Below are 19,022 nucleotides of genomic sequence, written 5' to 3' on the forward strand. Positions count from 1 at the left end.
ACTGTGTGTTTATTCACGACTACGCATAGCTTTATTGTGGGGTTACGTGTGTGAAAATGGCAACTCAAAAATGTAAACGTGTTTGTGTTTCTCTGCAACAAAAACTTGACGTGTTACAAAGATTGGACAAAGTGGAGTCTGTCATTAAGCTAGCTTCTGAGTTGGGTGTAGGGGTGACTACGGTAAAAGATTGGAAAAAGAACCGTAAAGATTTGGAAGCGTACTGTATGACAAATGAAACAGATCATGCGTTAAAAAGTAAAACAAAAAAAAATTGAAAAAACCAAAACTTGAACTTATGGATGAAGCGTTATGAGTTTGGTTTTGTCAGGAAAGGCGCAAGGGAACGCCTTTGTCAGGCCCCATCGTAAAGGAAAAAGCCATAAAATTAAATGAAAAGTTGGGAGGTGATCTAGAAAAGTTTTGCGCTAGCGAAGGGTGGCTTCATAAATGGAAGTTGCGCCATGGCATACGACATGTTATAATTTCGGGGGAAAAACTCTCAGATGATGATTATGCTGCTGAAGAATTTGTACAAAAATTTGAGCAGTTGGTTACAGAACACAATCTTGTACCTGAAAAAGTCTACAATATAGACGAAACGAGCCTAAATTACAATCTGCTTCCAAAAACCACTATTTCTGCTAAAAATGAACCTGTGCTAGGAACAAAGCTTGCTAAAGACAGGCTCAAAATTGCAACTTGAAGCAATGCCAATGGATGCCACAAAATGCTGTTGTTCATCAGGAAAATCCAAGAAGCCAAGAGCAGGGGCGTAGCCAGGGGGGGGGTTTTAGGGGTTCGAACCCCCCCCTTAGCACCAAATTTTTAATTAATTTCTTATTCATCACTCAAACAAATTTCATATTAAAATTAATAACAATTTTACCATTATAATATTTAAATTTAAGTACCGAAAACTACTAAAATAGCACTATTTTACACCTTAAAATCCAAATTTTCCCGGGGGAGGACCCCCCAACCCCCCGCTTTAATAGGGGGGGGGGGGGGGGGGCATGCTTAACACCCCCCATACACAAATCCTGGCTACGCCACTGGCCAAGAGCATTTAAAAATCTAAACATGGCAACACTTCCAGTTTACTATCGGAATCAGTCATCTGCTGGATGGATGCTGCATTGTTTAAGGAGTGGTTTTTCGATGAATTTGTCACTAGAGTAAAAAAACATTTAAAGTCTAAAAACTTACCTGCTCGTGCTGTTTTGCTCTTAGATAATGCTCCCAGTCACCCCTCTGAATGTGAACTAAATGAAGGAAACATCAAGGCTATATTTTTACCGCCCCATGTGACACCTTTAACACAACCCATGGATCAGGGCGCCATTGAATGGTTAAAAAGAAGATACAGAAGAAAATATGTCGGCTCTCTGTTGGACAAAACAGAAGAAGGATGTAACCTTTTTAAGGCATTGGAAAGTTTAAACATCAAAGACACTATCTACACCGTTGCTGAAGCTTGGGACTAAATTAATCCAACCACCCTTCAGAAGGCTTGGAAAAAAATTTTGCCATCATTGAAACAAGAAGAACCTGAGATTGATCATGAGCCCACCTTGACAAAAACAGAAGTTGAGACAGACACAACAGAAACATTAAAATCTACAAGTGTTTTAGTCTGATCTCCAGATGACAGATGTAGAAGAGTGGCTTAATGAGGCTGATGTTTCAGAAGTTACCATTGAAGATCTCAATGACCAAATCATTGCTTTTGTGAAGAACAAAGCCGAGGAAGAAATCGACTCTGATTAAGACGAAACAGCCAGTGACAACGTTGTGAGTCATTCTGCTGCTAAGGATGCCTTTGAAGTTGCGCTGAAATACATTGAGCAACATCCAGAAGCAACCCCAAATAATGTATTGTGGGCAAAAAAGTGGAGGGACACTTCTGCAAAATCAAGATTGACATAACTGAAACAAAAATCCATTACTGAATTCATTAAATAAGGTATGCTTACATTGTATTCATATTCTCATTTATAATTTAACAACAGTAAATATTTGAAATGTATGCAGCAACATTTTTACAAATAAAATTGTATAACTGTACATACTGTATAGCTGGGAAAGGCTCTTTTTGCTCCTACGGATATCCGACCTTTTGGCCGTTCCGACCATGGCCCGGTCTCATCATTGTCGGATATGAGAGGTTCTACTGTATTAATATCGATATTAGACTACGTGTGCGCGCTCTATACGGGAAGCAACATAACCAAACATGAATGATGCCAACTAGCGCTGGCTACATTTATATAAGCTGTACACCGCGGCGACGCAGACGAACAGATAAAGATTATAACGTTTAAAAAGTCTTTTAAAAAAATTTACACAACAGACCACTTTGTATTTCCATTAATTAAATAAGTAAGTGGTAATGTCCGAATAAATATTAGCTTTCTACTTTAAAATACTACATATTTTACATGGAAAAAATACCTACACAAAGCGCTCTGAATCGAATAGCAGGACCAAAAACATCACGCTACATTTACGCGAGAGGTTTTTGCGCGTGCGACGATCATGAGATAAAACCGGGTATGTTATGTTTTAGGATTAGAAACAACACAAATACAACTTAAAAGAAATTGCTTGGCAAAGAACTGAAAATGGTTACGTCTCCTCATTAAAAACAGTCTGAGGAACTTACTTTTCTTCGTGAAGATCTGACCGAGGACCTCTGCGGGGTTCACGAGTCCTCCGCCGTGGTCGTTGCACTTGGCAGCCGTGTGGCCGTGCGACGCGCACGGCACAGGAGAGTCCTTCTGCAGCAACTGCGCGAGACTCGAGTTCAGGTTAGGCTTGGCAGGGAACCTGAAAACAATAAACACTTGCACTGTGACGTCCACACACATCCACCTCAAGCATTCAAAAATGGCAATGACCCAAATTCACTCAATTAACTTCAATATTTATGTCTGACTGTTCACTTAATTGGACGGTCTCCGGGTAAAAGGTAACAAGTCACATTTTGGTGATTTTTAGTTTATTCCAGCAATAAACTCTTAAGTATACTTAGAATATGTAATGCATTTTTAATCATTGGCAACTATGTTGGTAAATAAAAGAAGAATACAAGGAAAATTTAAGTATTTAAATTCAATTTTTATCTAAGAGTTTTTTGTTTCTCCTGTAAAAAGTGAATTCGTGACTTGTTACCTTATACCCGGAGACCGTCCAATTGGTTTGTCTTGCACATGTCCGTTTGTTTTGATTACATAAAGGCCCAACTGTTTGAGCTCTATCACATGTTTTAAGCACAAATCATGGGCGTGTGACACCTGGCGTACAGGTGCATACATGAGGGGGGGAGGACTACTTTGCCTACTGTTTGCTTTCAGATTTTTTTTAGGATTTCAGGGGAGGGGGTATATCCCCCCCTTCCCCCTCTTGCATAAGCCACTGCTGGTTTACGCACTTAAGATTGGATTTTGTCAATCATGCGATGAAAAAAATGGTTTGTTCCGTCAAACCACATGCACCACATCTCACACATTCATCAGAGTTCATACTGAATGTGTGTATGTGCATGTGTCTGTGCATGTATGAGAAATTTTATTAGTAGAGTGATAGCAATAAAACTGCAGTAGTCAGCATGCCTAAAATTGCTTGTATGATAAAAAACTTGCTGACAAGAAAATATCTTTAAATAAGGGTACATAATCATTTCAATGAATGATACTAAAAATTTTATAACATACTAAAAGCATGAAAAAATTTCATACAGGTAAAATCAAAAGTTGACTGTTTAATGAATTTTTATTTTTTGGTTTCATTATTAAAAAAAAAATAGTATCAACCAAAATAGAGGCCGAACCTAGATCATAGGTCAAACCCTACATTTGGATGTACCTTCAACCGAAAAAAAAAAATTCCTATTAGTCATAATCAATTTCACCAAACTTGTTTTTATATAGGGTGCATTTATGTCAAAATCTACTCGGATTTAAGGCCGAACTATATTTTCTCAAGGGGTTTTTATGAATAAAAACCTCAGCCACTGTTCCAGTTTTTATAACTGGAAGATTACAATTCATTTTAATTGTGTTCACTGGACAAGAAAACACAACATCCCTTTGTTGTCGTGGGAAATGAGACTCCCACAACACAAATCCACTGAGAGCATTTCCAGACCTTACATTGTGTATGGAAATGTTAGTATGCTTGAGAAAGTGCAGGACAATTTTGCTGACTATTTCATGGGCACTAAAGCTGTATCTTCCAGCAATAGACAGCTGCAAAGCCAATAATACTATGAAGCTGTCACACAGTAAAATGACTACTCAACTTTATAGTTATTATTCCTGTAATAATGATTTATTTTCTTTCAAAGTGACAGTCACTTAAAAATCATATTTTGTACAAATTTTGTATATCTGTAATTTCAATGTAATTGTAGCTCTTGCAAAACACAGGGTTTTCAAAAACACTTAAAAAAAAACCTAATGGTTTTATATTTTTCTGAGATCATTATAAGTGATAAAATATTAACAGACTTGCCAAAATATTAAGATTATTACTAACGCAGTGAATGTTTGTCAAAGGATTTGATGCAATAACCTCTTTTTTCACCATATATTAAATGTCAGCCCTCTTTAAGGGCTGCACTTCACTGGAAAGAAAGATGTGTTGTAGAAAGTAAAAACAGTGCGAGCTTTTAGGATTCTGTCGCAAAACCTTGAACATGCAAAGTTAAATTTCCAAATAACAATTTGAAGTCATTTGCACAATTCAAAAGTACTTAACATGTATATCACAATGTCTGCAAAATGTTTTTAAAAGTTTATTAAAATCTTTGCAAACCTTAACAACCTGTCAAAACCCTTCCAGGTGGTAGGTCTCACCCCTTTAAGGGAATGGTTCTATGGTCAGTTAATTACTAATGTTTGTTAATTATTGAATCCTTGTCAAAAAAAAGTTAATTTTCAATAGAGCAAAAAAAAACCCCAAGGCATTATTTATTTTATTTATTTATTTATATTGTAACATGCCTACCAACAGCTGAGGGCTTTAGCGGTGGGCACGACACATATTTACAAGGACAACATATAAACAATACAAACAAACAAATAAAGTAAATAACTTCTGACATAGGTAGAGGCTGCTTATGCCAATACTGAGCCAGCAAAAATATAGATGCCACACTGAACCCCAAGTTTGTTATCCCACTTTGTTAAATATTGAGTTTTTAAAACCGAAAACTTCTTTAGCCACGTTGAGCGATTTTTGGTAGGAGCAAAACTTATGGGTTCGCGTCACCGACATGCTAATGACATGTTGCGCCAGACTGGCGACACGCAGCGGCTTGTTTACATGTATACGCATATGTACACTAATCATTGTATATACTTGACTTTATCATGTGCGTGTTGGACTCTTTTTTGGATGGGTAAAATCTTGTGAGTTCGCGAGTAGCAGTAAGTGAAGTTAAATTGACCACGTGAATATATGACGTAGGTCTGACATCACTGGTAGGTCATAGCAAGGTAATGAATTTTTACTTAATTTTGACATACCACTTGACATCTGTTGTGACTAAAAAATGATGTAAGGATAAATGATATCATGCTGACATCGTACTGATATAATACCAAAATAATTTGTTACGTACATTTGACGTAGAAATGATGTCATATTACACATTTAAAAACAAAGTTTTAAGTTTTCACTTCTGTTGACAGTCCCCATGACTGGATATATTTTTTTGTTATTGTGGATATTATTAATAACTTCAGGTAGAAAACTTTTTTGAAATATTTTCCTGCTCCCAACACCACTCTGCTGTGGTCGCACGGTCCCCAGAGACGCCGGCAACGGCGCCGAGAGTGCGGACTCACGCGGGGTCGTCCTCGCCCAGACCGCTGCTCCTCTTGCCGCCGCTGCTCTCGGGCAGCGCGCCCCACATCAGCTCGGGGGACACCAGCAGCGGGAAGTCCTCGTCGAAGCCCATGGGGATGTACGGCGCCCGCGTGCAGAGGTCCTCCTCGCAGTCCGACGAGGCGTCCATGTTGAAGGACGTGAATGCGGGGATGTTGGTGTCCTCCGTCGCGTTGCCAGGACTGCAGAGCGACGGCACGCTGCTGTCTCCGGGACTCTGCGGGACAGGTCGCGGACACTCCACTACCGGTGTGAGGACCATGACCGCTATGTTAATGTCTAATTAGTCTGAACTATTAACTCCAGAATTCTTTTTAGTTCTGAAATAAATTAAAAATCTACTTTCCTAAAGGACACAATTTGTGATTACAAAAAAAAAATTGCAAGAAAAAATATAATAAGGAAATAAAAACTGCATTTATGTAATACTGAATTATCGACTAAAGTAATCATATTAAGTCATATACCCAAGGGGGAAGGAAGGCAAAAGGTCTCCCTGCCCCACCAGTATTTACTTTTAATAATACTTATGTGTATATCTTCATATTGATACGTTGTTTTTTCTTTTTTTTTTTCCCCTGTGTAGAGTATTAGCCTGCTTTGGTCTTACAACTGGTTAGGTGGCATTAAAACCGTAGCTATAGTAATAAAAACAAATTATTTTCAATGAAAGAAACATAATTTGTATGCATGTAGCTTTCAAAGTAGTTAAATTATTAGGTAATTAAATAAAAATATAAAAAATAATGTACAAATTTCATTTAATTGAAACACTATAGTATGAACCATGGATCTATCCCTGAAAAACACCAAATATCCTAAATATAATTGCCAAATAATGCCAACAAAACAAAACCAGCCTTCTCGGCTCACCTTCGAGTGGGAGGGGGAATGGAGGTAGGAGCCGAAGTCTCCGGACGGAGACGGCTCGGAAGAAGAGGTGTCGTCGCGGTACGAGAAGAACGGGTCGTTGCTGCCCTTGGAGACGCTGCTGGACTGGGAGTCGCTGAGCGAGGCCAGATCCTGGTCGTCGGCGAGCAGAGGACAGTAGTTGTCGGAGAACATGATCTGGTCGAACATCTCGGACATGAACTCGGTAGCTTCGAGGGGAATGCAGGCATCCCCGGCGGTGGGCGCCAGGTGGGTGAGGTCATCCGGCTCGTCTTTCAACACTAGAACACACAGCGATACTCCCTTACCAAAATGCTGCATCAAAGATAATTACAAGGAACACACTATGTATTTAAACCTATTATGATAGTCAAGAGAGATGTAATGGATGCCTTGTGAGGTAACATGAAAGTGTGTGTTCAAATGTTGGAACACTTTCTTTTAAAAACCATACAAATGCACACTTGAACTTTCACTGCTCACGTTTACGGTTGAATTTGGCCAATATGTGGATAGGGATGGGAAAAAAGGCTGGAGCAGAGACAGAGAAGAGTGTGTCCAGTTTAAATTACTGAGGTTTTGGTGTAGAGCCCTATATTTATTATTAATTTGAGATTTCTTTGTGTCTCGCTGACAGAAGAGTCATTTGAGGCAACTGGCAGTGATGGCCTGCTGGAGGGCCATGTGTTGGATACAGTCCGCAGCATCTTTCCGCACGCCCACTTACAGAATATCTCAACTAAGAAATACTAGCAAAAATACTGCCGTTTTTGTTTATTTTTTGCACTTTCGTAGAATAAGTTGTAAGGCAACACTGTTCAAGAAGTAACAGTATTCTCACAGAAGTACTGAGAAAATTTAATTAAATTTTTAAAATCTATATATATAGCTTAATGATTATTAAATTATATTTTAAAACTTTTATTTTTTGTTAATACTAATTTTAAGAAAATAAGTTAATAAAAATTGTTGTAAATAAATTAATGGTAATTAATTTATGTGTGAACCACCCTGTATTAGTTTCAAGAATGATATCTGGCTCTCGAAATTAGAGTAGTTAGCAATCACTGGTCAATGGTAAAGAAACATTCCAGTAATTGCCTAAAGAATGAAAATATTGTAAACCATGTAAAACAAAAATAAAGAGTCCCCTAGGTTGTAAGACCCCGTTTCTTCTTGCATGGTAGTGAAGGGGAATTTTTAAGGTGTAAAACCATTGCTTAGCGTGGCTGGCATGCTACTTAATGCCATTGTCCTCTTCCTAGGTCAAGAGTGGGATGTGTAAGGAAGGTAGTTTACTCCTTTCCACTGGTGATCAGAGGGAAAGATGGAACTTGAAGAAGGGGAAGAAAATTTCCATTTCACTTGCTTCGTGCAGATAAAAATATGCACAATTTAGTTTCTTCTTTCCTGTCGTTAAAGGCTCACTCACACACTATGTTATTGTTATTACTTCGTTACGGGCTATTTCTAGAATTTTAGCTAGATACATACTTCCCTTTTCATTTGTTCTACCACAAATATATTTTTTAAAGTGATGATAATTTCACCTTTTAACACCAAGTGAATATCTGTTGAATATATTTGTGGCAGAACAACATATGCAAGGGAGGTATCGAGGTAACATTTTATACAAGCCCTGAAAGAGTAATGATGAAACAATTAAAAAATTAACATGGTCTTAGTAATAAAATTAAAGATTTATCCAAATTAGGAGTTTTCTTGGCAACTCATGATAGTACTTACATCAATATATATTTCTGCAGCAGAGTTGAAAGTTGAACTAATATTTATTCTCACAATTTATAATTTTGATGGTATTCAAAAGATTAAAAAAAAAAAAAATCAAATTTACAAATTTATTTGCATTTTAGACTATATTTCCATCAACTGGAAAGAAAATAAAATTTCCCACTAAACATTTTTAATTGCTAGTTTAAGAACTATTTTATCAAGTGAAAATGAAAATCCACATGTAGTTTCCCGCCTGGGGCAGGGTCTACAAGGCTCGCAGGGGCCGGCTGCCTTACCCGAGGGACGGACCTGTCGTTCCGGGAAGCCTGGAGAATGCACGAGGTGAGATGAGATGGAGTATGGAGCAGCGACGGAATGAATCGGTTGGGAAAACGGGAGCACCCCGAGAGAACCCCACAACCCCGCCGAGATTCGAACACCGGTCTCCTTGGTGGGAGGCGAGTGCTCTAACCATTCTACCACTGCACCTCTCTATTTGATCAAGTACAGGAGTCTAATACATAATCACACATAACCAACATAATGGTTATTAAAAATAAATTTCAATGAAGTAAATAAAAGGCCTGTAAGAATAATTCAAAACTAATGTTTGTTATGAAATATTAAGATACCTGTATTTTACTTAATTTTGAAGTTGTAAAGCTACTAATAATTATTGATAAATAATTTAACAAATGATAAAATAATTTTCTCTAGATTGTCTAAATTATTTTATTAAGTGTATTTATATGTACAAAACACATATTAACGTAAATAAATTAATAGTCATATTGGGTGTGTCACAATGCTCTAACTACCAGAACAAAAATTTCATTTTAAAATAGTATAGTTAATAATATTAAATTGATGTTGTATGATGGTTTGAACCAACGAGGTCTCACAAAGTAGTCACACATCCAACATAATCAGTTAACATATTTACATGAAACTAGGTAGCTAAGGAGTGCCTCACAGAACATTTACCGATTTAAAATTAGTTCAATACTGTTTTCTAAGCAACATGATATCAGATTTAAAAGTGTAATGGTGTGTCAGGAAATTACAGAATCAAAGCAAACATGACCCTATGTAAATCAATGTCATACCTAAAAATAGAACATTGACTATTTAAAGGAGTTAATGAAATCTGTTTTATTTCCCATGTTGGAAGAAACAAGGCTGAAAAGATTTCCTAGGTAAACTAAGAGGCCAAGGAAAAAAACTTAAGCAATTTAATGTGTTATGAAAAGCAGTCAAAATATTTATTGCAATGTGGGTGAAATGTATTTTGACATTATTAGTTACATCTTGATGGATGCACAAAAGATAATAAAAACCTGTAGCATTATAATAGGAACGTAGTGAAATATACATGCAGTGCCATTTTTTAAAGCATTAATTGACCATAGGCATTTTTTAAAATTATATTATTTAAAAAACTTATTAATTGACTAATCAACTAAGAAATATCCTATCATTGCCTTTTATTCGTGGGAGAATGCTGGAACATTATATTGTATTTTATTGTCATGTCATATATTTTTGGTCAGTCGTAAGGGGGCTTCCCATCAAGATGTGTGTTAAGAGGCGGAATCGTAAGTGACACTCGCCGGGGCTTATAGTGTAGTGTTATTTGTTTTTGTTGTACGTATTTGTTTGTTTTTATGTTGTGCCCACCTTAAAAGTTTCCCAACTGTTGGTGGGCATGGTACAAATTAATAATAAATAAAATAAATGTGAGGCTCTGACCTAGAAAGCAGCAGGACACTGTAGGCACTGTAGGATATGGAGTGATAGTACCGTCATTAATGGTGAAGGAATAAAGATAAACAAATAGTACATGACCATATGGTGCTTTTAAGATTCTGCACTGTACCACAGTTTTCATTCAACTATTTTCCAAAATTCAAAAAAGCCACTACCTATTTAACAATCATCACATTCCAAATAATCTCTCAGGTACAAAAGGACAGAACATAATAAATGATGCTCCGAGGGAACTCGTAATCGTCCATGCCAGTTCAAAGTCATGCAGCACTCCCACTAATTCTCAAGAGCCAGTGGCACTAACAGATGCATTTACAGCAGAAATCTGTCTGTTATTGAAAACTATAGGCTTGTAACAGCCAGAGCCATCGACAGGGATGGAAGGGGGGCAAAATTCCAGGGGACCTGGTTGAATCTTGAGATTGTTTTAATGCCCTGGTGTACCCTGATAGGACGAAAACTACAAATCTGATGCTAACGAAATTTGTTGGAAACATTATGAGTTGTTCAATACACACAGATCACATTTACAGTAATGGCCGGTAATGTTTTTTCCCCTGGGCCCTTGGTTTCTCTGGACAGCCTTGTTGACATTTGTCAGTCACTTGAATGGTTAAACCTATACGAAAACTCGCACTCTAAAATTAATTTCATCGATATAAAAGACATGTATGAAGGAAGCTACGAACCTGCAATATTGGAAAAAGTTCGCATGTTGGGTAAAAAAAAAAAGAAAATAAGTTTTGTGACAGAGACCATGAAAATCACACATTCGAGGCTATACGATTCCGGTTAAATCTGTACAAAAGTTAGCACTATAAATTTCATTTTTATCGATAGAACATACATGTACGAAGAACGCTACATATCTGTTATATTGGAGAAAGTTCTCAAATTGGGTTAAAAAATACAAATTTTGTTGCCAAGTAAGTTGCAAGTAAGAAGGGGAGGGGGGGAAGAAGGGGGCACACTCACTGGTGAGGCCCGGCTCGTCGTCGGAGAAGGTGAGGAAGCCCTTGTTCATGTCCTCGGTGCGCGGCGCGAAGATCTTGGCGGTGGCGGCCTGCGGCAGGGGGCAGGGGGCGAACACCTCGCTCGTCACCGCCTGGGGCCGCGGGGGCCGCGGGGGCGCATCGCGCGCGCTGAACACCTCGGCGGTGACGCTGAGCGGCGGCGCGGGGCGGAACACGCGGGCGGCGGCGGGGGCGGCGCCCGCCAGCTGGCTGCTCGAGAACACCTCCCCCTGGTGCTCGAGGCCGCTGCAACACCCGGCCGGCCCCGCCGTCACAACACACCCGGTGCACACGGCGGCAACACTTGCGGTGTTGTTCCGCCTCGACTTCAAACACTTATACCTAGAGACCGGAAAAATTCGCGGATTCATTTCGCGATACGCTAAAATTCATATATATATACACACACACACCTTTAATCTGCCTTTGTTATTGGTTCACTGTTCATCTGGACGACTCTGGGCCAAAGGGAAATACTCAACCAAAGAAGTCGTATCACAAGCAAACTAGTTGAGACGAGTCACAAGTCAGCAGCCAATGAAAAGACGTTATTTTCCCGAGTATACCGAGGACTGTGTAGTTTATCCTGAAAGTCATCGAAACCGCGAATTTTTCCAGTCCCTACTTATACCTGCCTTGGCATGCACTTTAGACTATAAGTCGTATTTAGGTTTCTGACTTGTGTTTACGTGATCAACCTGCAGCTGAAGTTTGTCGGTCGAATTGGTGCAAGGATCATCAGACTTAGCCTGTATAATTATGGTACGTATTGACGAGAAAACCTTAAGTTCGATCAACAGCGCCGTGGTCACTCATTACAAGTTCAATCTCTGCATTTTTATCTTTTGAAATTCAAACTATTGAACGTCTTCAATCTATTTTTTCTAAACATTGCAGTTAGCAAAATATTAAAATTCCAGTACAGTGAGTAAGGCCGATACTAAAGAGACGAGGAAAGGACCTGAGGAAGAGGCTTCAGAAATTGGGAGAATTACGAATGGGGGGGGGAGGGGGGGGGGGAAGAACTCTCTGCTTGCTACCGGACGGAAGCCAAATCGCAAGTGTAACACTCACTCAATCAATAAACCAACTTTAAACAATATTTTGTTTGAATAAATTTGCAATTATTTGAATGAAAATTTCTAATATTGAAGTAAAATTATTTTTCGTGGTTAAATTTAAAGCACTTTAGAGATATAACACAATATTTTAACTGAAAAACTCATTGTATCTAGAGGTCAATAGTTTGCTACTAACCACACAGTAAAGTTACTGTTAGTATGAAACAAGAGATCGTTAAATGCATCTGCATTGAAACCTATAGAATCACAAGTTACAGAATTACGAATGGACAAATGGGAATTCAGCCTTCGTCTATACATACTGAACTCCTTAAATATGTCCAGCCAATCTGTGTGTTATTTTCGTCAAACACTGCCACACACTCACGCCCTTAACAACCAGGGGGGAGAGGGGCGGGTGCCAATTATTTCCTTTTGCTGGTGGGAATTATGTATTATATATATACCCCCCTCCCCCTTTCATAGGTCCCTGCAAGTTCTAACATTTTCGTTTGTCATCCACCTGTCCAATTAAATTTTAGCGTTTGTTTCAAAGACACTTTTCAAAAGATTTGCTTCATTTTTTTTGAGGGGGGGATTAATGCCAGTTGCATGGGATGAAATAATGATGCCGGTGTTATTAGTGGTGTGCTAGGCATGGATTGGCACAGGGGTGAATAGCATGTGGCACAAGCCTGCAGAAGGCCGAAACTAACAACTTGGACCACGAAGTTAATCATAATAATTGCGTTCCTTGACATACAAGGACTTAAATTTCTGAGAATCTTTGTCCTCGGTAACACCCCAGTTTGCCGACACAGTCGAAGAAACCAGATTTTCTATGAACAAAGTCAAGAGAGAGAAAAAACTTTGCAATACTTCAACACAACAATCACACACAACTCTACTCTCACTCGATGTCTGCTAGTCCGGGGGATGTTTATTGTCTGCAAGGACCGACGGGATGCAGTTACTGTCGTCTGCAGCGGGAGGCTCGCACGCCCCAGAAACTGCAGTCTACCACCCGAGCAGCCCTGCTTCTCTACTAGTCACATTTCTTCACTTCGAGACCCTTAGATCAGATATTATTACTATTATTAAAAAGTTTCGTATGTTTGCTATTAGTGATCAACTGCGAACTCTCTAAAAATATTGAACTCCATGGGAAATAACGAACACAGATTTCAAATAGGAGAAAAAGCAAAACTATAAGGTTCTACAAACATATCTGTCTTCCGGGTCACTGAAACCGAGTAATTCCAAGGTTAGCAGCAGAGCCTAAAGATATTTTTATTTTATGTATGAGTAGGCAACACTGTATAGCAGAAATAATCGTCTAAATTAAAAAAAAAAAACATTCCTACACTAATTTTGTATCGATATCGCAACCTGTTATTCATAAATTAAATAGGATCAATTAATGTTAAGTAAAAGAGCAAATATCCATTCACTATGGACGAAATAAATGTAATTAAAAGCAATGTTATTTCAATATCCAATATTTGTTTTCCAGAATGTAACACATATATGCGTAGCATATAAATCATATGGTTGGTTATATGCTCATGACAACACCGTGGCGACGGTACATCGTACATAAACACGGTTGCTTGGCAACATGTCAACAACTTCGTTGGGCAGACCGTTCAGCCTTTTACGATATTATGAGGTTAGTGACAACTACAGCAAAAGTTTGTCCTGCTCAATGAACCCACCATTTTTCTAACGACTTATCTAGTGTCATGTTCTATTAGAGATATTAGATTAGATCATAAGACTTGTTTTACGTGACAGTTCTATATGCAAGTCTTCATTGTTCTCAGACTCCATAACACAAATAACCACAACAGTTGGCTACAACAGACACGATGCTACGAAAACCTCATATCGATCACTTAACTTGAAGTGGGTTTAGTTTCGTCAAAAATGTTCAGAATGTCAGTACGACGTGTTAAAGAAACATTTATGTTACTTTATTTCAGAAAATGATAAGACTGTCCGAAAGTACTTATTATAAGTTTGAACAATTATCGTTCGTGTACGTTAACCATTTTTTTTCCAGGGGGCAATGTATACTGTTGTTTCTAAAACTATTTACATTCTTATTATGTTGAGTCAAAACATATTTTAATTACGATCATGTAACATTATTTCAGAAGCAGAGTAAATGGTTTAATTCATCACATGGTTTATGTCAGAAGTTAAAAAGAAAAATCTCTTAACTGAGATAGCTTATTTGTGTACATAAAAGTTTCAAATCACGTATACAAATTAATCCATTGATACTGATGGCATTATCCTGAATACATTGATCGTGTGGTACATGAAGCTTGTTGTTTAAAATTTGTTACGTCGAAAGATCCAGGAAATAACAAAAACTTGTGGTACAACTAATTATGATAGCTGACCACGAAAAAAAAAAAAATCCCTAGACCTGATACAATTTTTTTTTGTATTGCGGTATTAGAGTTTTTGCATGGCCAGGTTATTTCGACATAATACTAAATTAAAACAGCAAGCATCATGTACCACAGGATCAATGTATACGCTATAAGGTCATCAGGATCAAGTAAATTTAACTTGGATACATCATACGGACAAATTACCGCAAGAACAAACTACGTAACGTTAATTACCATGATGGACCAAAATTAAAAATTTTAAATGCACAGTTTCGATTTACGTTTAATGTTGAACTGAAAAAAACAACTATGCATCACCTAGGTCACTGGCATTGTAGGTAACAGTGAAAGATAAAGAGTTCAACACGACGAAGAATAGAATTGGAAAGTACAATTTTTTGGATATTTTTTTTTACCCCCGTTGGGAGAAGCAGCTTTAAATAGAAACCATCTTGTAGCAGAATGCTTGACCGTGGTGCTGGTGCCAAGTCGCTGCTAACAGCCTTCACCCGGCCCGACCTGGTGCAGTGCAACCAACACCACCTTCACTTCGCCCAGGAACAAGCAGGTAGCAACACTCGCTGGACACCGCCACGAGACCGGACGCAGCACACGATATTAGCCTTCCGTCATTTACCATCCTTGTTGTTAGCACTCCGGGCGCAGGTTTGAGCCAGCAGTGAGACTGTCCTGTGGCGGTACTTTTTTTTTTTTTTTTTTTTTTTTTTTTTTTTGGGGGGGGGGGGGGGGGGCTCTTCCATTTCCTTTTTCAGTTTACGTACCCTCTCAGATCTAAAAACAATAACCGGAGAGGAAAATACAAACAAATCCAGGCCACAAAAATGACCTTCAAAGTCGGTTAATTTTGTTGTATGGTTTTAAGGTAACCAGTTTGAATTGAACTGTTTTATTATTTCCCTTCGCAAACATTGTTTGTGGTGTTAGTAATTTTTTTTAAATTAATACTCTATAAAGTTCAGATAAAACCAATGTTTGATTATTGTTTCTTAGACATCATAAATGTGTTAAAGATAGCTTTAAAAGGTATATGTGTGTGTGTGTATGTATATGACTGGGAGGTATTCAGAAGCCCCGAACACGGAGCCGGGTGGCGGGCAGCCCGCCGCATACAAGACTTACGTGTCGCGGCGAGGAGGTCCGTGCGCTGCCACTCCTGGCACTCACTCGCCGGCGGAGCGCGGACTGCACGGACTGCACGGACTACACGGACTACACGGACTGTACGCGGACGCGCGGCACGCACACCTACCGGGACGACGCCACACTCGCGACTGGCGGTCCGCCTCTGGCGGCGCCCGCGGCCCGCCGCCGTCACGTGACCACCCCTCCACTCCCCTCTCCTTCTTCGCCCTCCCCTCCACACCCCCACCACCACTCCTCTCGCCAGACCGCGCGGCGACGTGACGTCACGCACGACGCGCTCGTCCCGACACACCGAGTACCGTAACACTTCTCCACAGTGAGGAAGGTTCGTCGAGACAACATCAGGGCTCGACGGTCACGAGTGGGGCCCTCGATTAGAGCGCATTTGCATTTTTACACTCGCATTCTCGCATACTCGCAATCTTATACCGCTTCACTTTTAAAGGGCGTGGCGGCCACACACACACACACACGTGCTTTTTTATTTTATTAATTAAGCTTGTTTACCTCACGCTTGAACCGCTCTCCGCTCTTCGGCTTATTGTTTACTGTTTACTTCACGGCTTCTGGGCTGGGTAAGCAATCTTCAAGACAGTAGTAGCCAACATAGAAAAACAAAAATATGGCCGCCGCCAACGTTGGTCATCCCAACATATTTGCATCGGTGCACTCCAATTCACAACTAACGAAATATCGAGTAGGAATTGAGGATGCCGAAACAGAACTTTACCGAAGCCGAAGACATTATAGGCATCGAACGACGGACAAGCTCGAACATAGCCGAATCCTTGCGGAATGCAAGCCACTAAATCGCAGTCCCATTATATTAATATTGTGCCAAAACTCACTGTTACTTCCATGATTTCGGGATGTCTTGCTGCAACCACCTGCCAGGCAGACTCCTGATTGGTAGAGACCTGCAAAATTCGCGGTTTCGATGGCCTTCAGGATAGACTGCACATACCACTGTACACTCGGGCAAATAACGCAAGTTCATTGGCTGCCGACTTGTAAGTCGTCTGAGCTGGTTTGTAAGTGATTCGATCCTTCTTTGGTTGAGGGTTTATAACTGGTTGAGATTCGTCCAGATGAACAGTAAGTCAATAGCAAAATTATCTAAGAGGTATATGTGTTTGAATTCTAGCCTATCACCGAATGAATCCGCGAATTTTGCAGGTCTCTACTGATTGGTTACGGTCCCACCTCCAATCACGACTATCCACACGGACCAATCACAGCTGGGTTGTGAATAGCTCTTCACAGGTAATGAGCCAGAACACATAACTGCGACAATGCATGTCGAAACGGCGGGTGCCCCATCACGTCCAAGGACGTGGAAGTAGTAGCTGGTGACTGGCCATGAAAGCCTACAGTATAAATGTGTTATTTATTGTTTACACGAAGCACTTCGCTTTATTCCTACAGCCCTACAGCTATTGAGCTTCTCACTCATAGTTTGCACGCACTGTTGTCTCAGTGATACTACTCAGAACACAGATTAGTTGCTTTCCAGTAATTAATCATATTGCTTATTTAGACTAAGAATTTTATTTTATATGCAAACTCCTTCGATTGTCTCCTTATAAGTTAAATTTAAATTACTCTTTTGACGAAATACAATAAAAAGATACAATATTTCCCAAACTATCATATAATTAAAAATTTCCCTTTTTTCAGCATACAATAATTCTTTTTTTTCCCTTCAAAATGTTTTATGATCTTACAGAAGCTTAATATTTGTGAAATCATCTAAATTATCATTACAAATATAAAAGCCACATTGTCCTTAAGATAACTGTTCACCCGGTGTTCCAAATCCTAGCCCTCGCATACGAGTGAGCTTTTGTTTCAATTTATTAACTAGCAAACCTTATTAGAAACCCGTAAATGTTGAAAATTCGATGAACTACAGGCTAGACTTGATGGCGCCGTGTTTTCTCGAACCTGAGTTATTTGTTCACTGACTTGTTCTCGAGGGAAGATACGCTGATATTGGTTTGCTATTGGTTTATCCTTCCTCAAGGCGTGTTCAAACCACCATGGTCCAATAGAAGACGTTGAAATATCATACATGTATTCGGATTTCAACCTGTCGTTAAATGAATCCGCGAATTTTCAAGGGCTCTGCTTGTGATGATCAAAATAACATAACTTGCTTTTGAATGACTTCCGCAAGACGATCAAATAAACATACGGGACGCGTTTTTTTCTTCTGTTACCTCTGTTGTGGGCTTGTGATTGGATCAAGGTATCTCAGGAGTACAAATGCTCTCACGGTCCGACTACGAAAATGGAAGACTTCAGTGGCTGTCGGCATCAGACGCGCCAGCAAGTGAGGGGAAGAAACTGTTGAAACAGTGTCGAGTGTTGGTCGACACAGCGCGAGGTGTCGTCATCATGCGATCTGCAGCGCAGGTACTCGGGTCGCGGGTCCGGCGCACGGGTGAGCAATCAATCACACGAATGTCTGCGCCGGCGCCGGCTGACGACACCGTGGCTACAGTTGGAAGCCGCGGATGACGAAACAGGTTGATACTGCCAGTCAGCGCCACCCCCCCCCCCCCCTTTTGTACGTATACGTGCGTGGCTGAACATTCATCAATCTAGCAAACACCATGGCCGAAATTCAGAATTCAGGTGGGATGTAAAATGTTGTTTCAAAGTGTTTATTGTTCCAGGTGAGGCCCAGAACCCTTATTTCCTGGGACTACACCCCCAGGCCTTCCCGAAATACAGCACGTCCATAAAATAATGTCACTGGTACAACGTTTAATAGTATCAACTGTAAGCGTTATAGTGTGTTGGTCCAAGATCACAATTAAAGAGTAACTCGATTTTAAATAGGAGCATGCGCAGGTACTGCTGAAGTTGTTTTCTCGCTTGCAGCGCGAAAGAATGGCTCTTACCCGCGGCTACTATAGTTGTTGTTTTCTAGCTTGCAGCGCCATCTATGTTGAAAGAATTGCTCTTACTCCAATTAGTAGAGGGCGAACCTGTAAACTTTATGTGGTAACAGGACGGAGCCCCTCCCCATTGTAATCTCACCTGACATATCGCCAAGCGATTTTATTTTCCTTTGGTGCTTTCTAAAAGATCGT

At 39.7% G+C, this 19,022-nt stretch overlaps 1 protein-coding gene across 2 annotated transcripts in view; it reads right to left on the minus strand.

Moving 5' to 3' along the window:
* Positions 1-19,022, minus strand: part of LOC134535793 (hypoxia-inducible factor 1-alpha) — a 554,432-nt gene that overhangs the window by 31,965 nt on the left and 503,445 nt on the right. For both annotated transcript variants that reach the window (XM_063375069.1, XM_063375070.1), the window contains exons 8-11: positions 11,260-11,543; positions 6,766-7,064; positions 5,853-6,109; positions 2,666-2,829 (exon numbers count right to left, since the gene is read on the minus strand). In XM_063375069.1, coding sequence (XP_063231139.1) covers positions 2,666-2,829; positions 5,853-6,109; positions 6,766-7,064; positions 11,260-11,543 — 1,004 coding nt within the window. The remainder of the gene's footprint in view (positions 1-2,665; positions 2,830-5,852; positions 6,110-6,765; positions 7,065-11,259; positions 11,544-19,022) is intronic.

This window comes from Bacillus rossius, chromosome 10, assembly GCF_032445375.1.
Source record: "Bacillus rossius redtenbacheri isolate Brsri chromosome 10, Brsri_v3, whole genome shotgun sequence".
NCBI lineage: Eukaryota > Metazoa > Arthropoda > Insecta > Phasmatodea > Bacillidae > Bacillus > Bacillus rossius.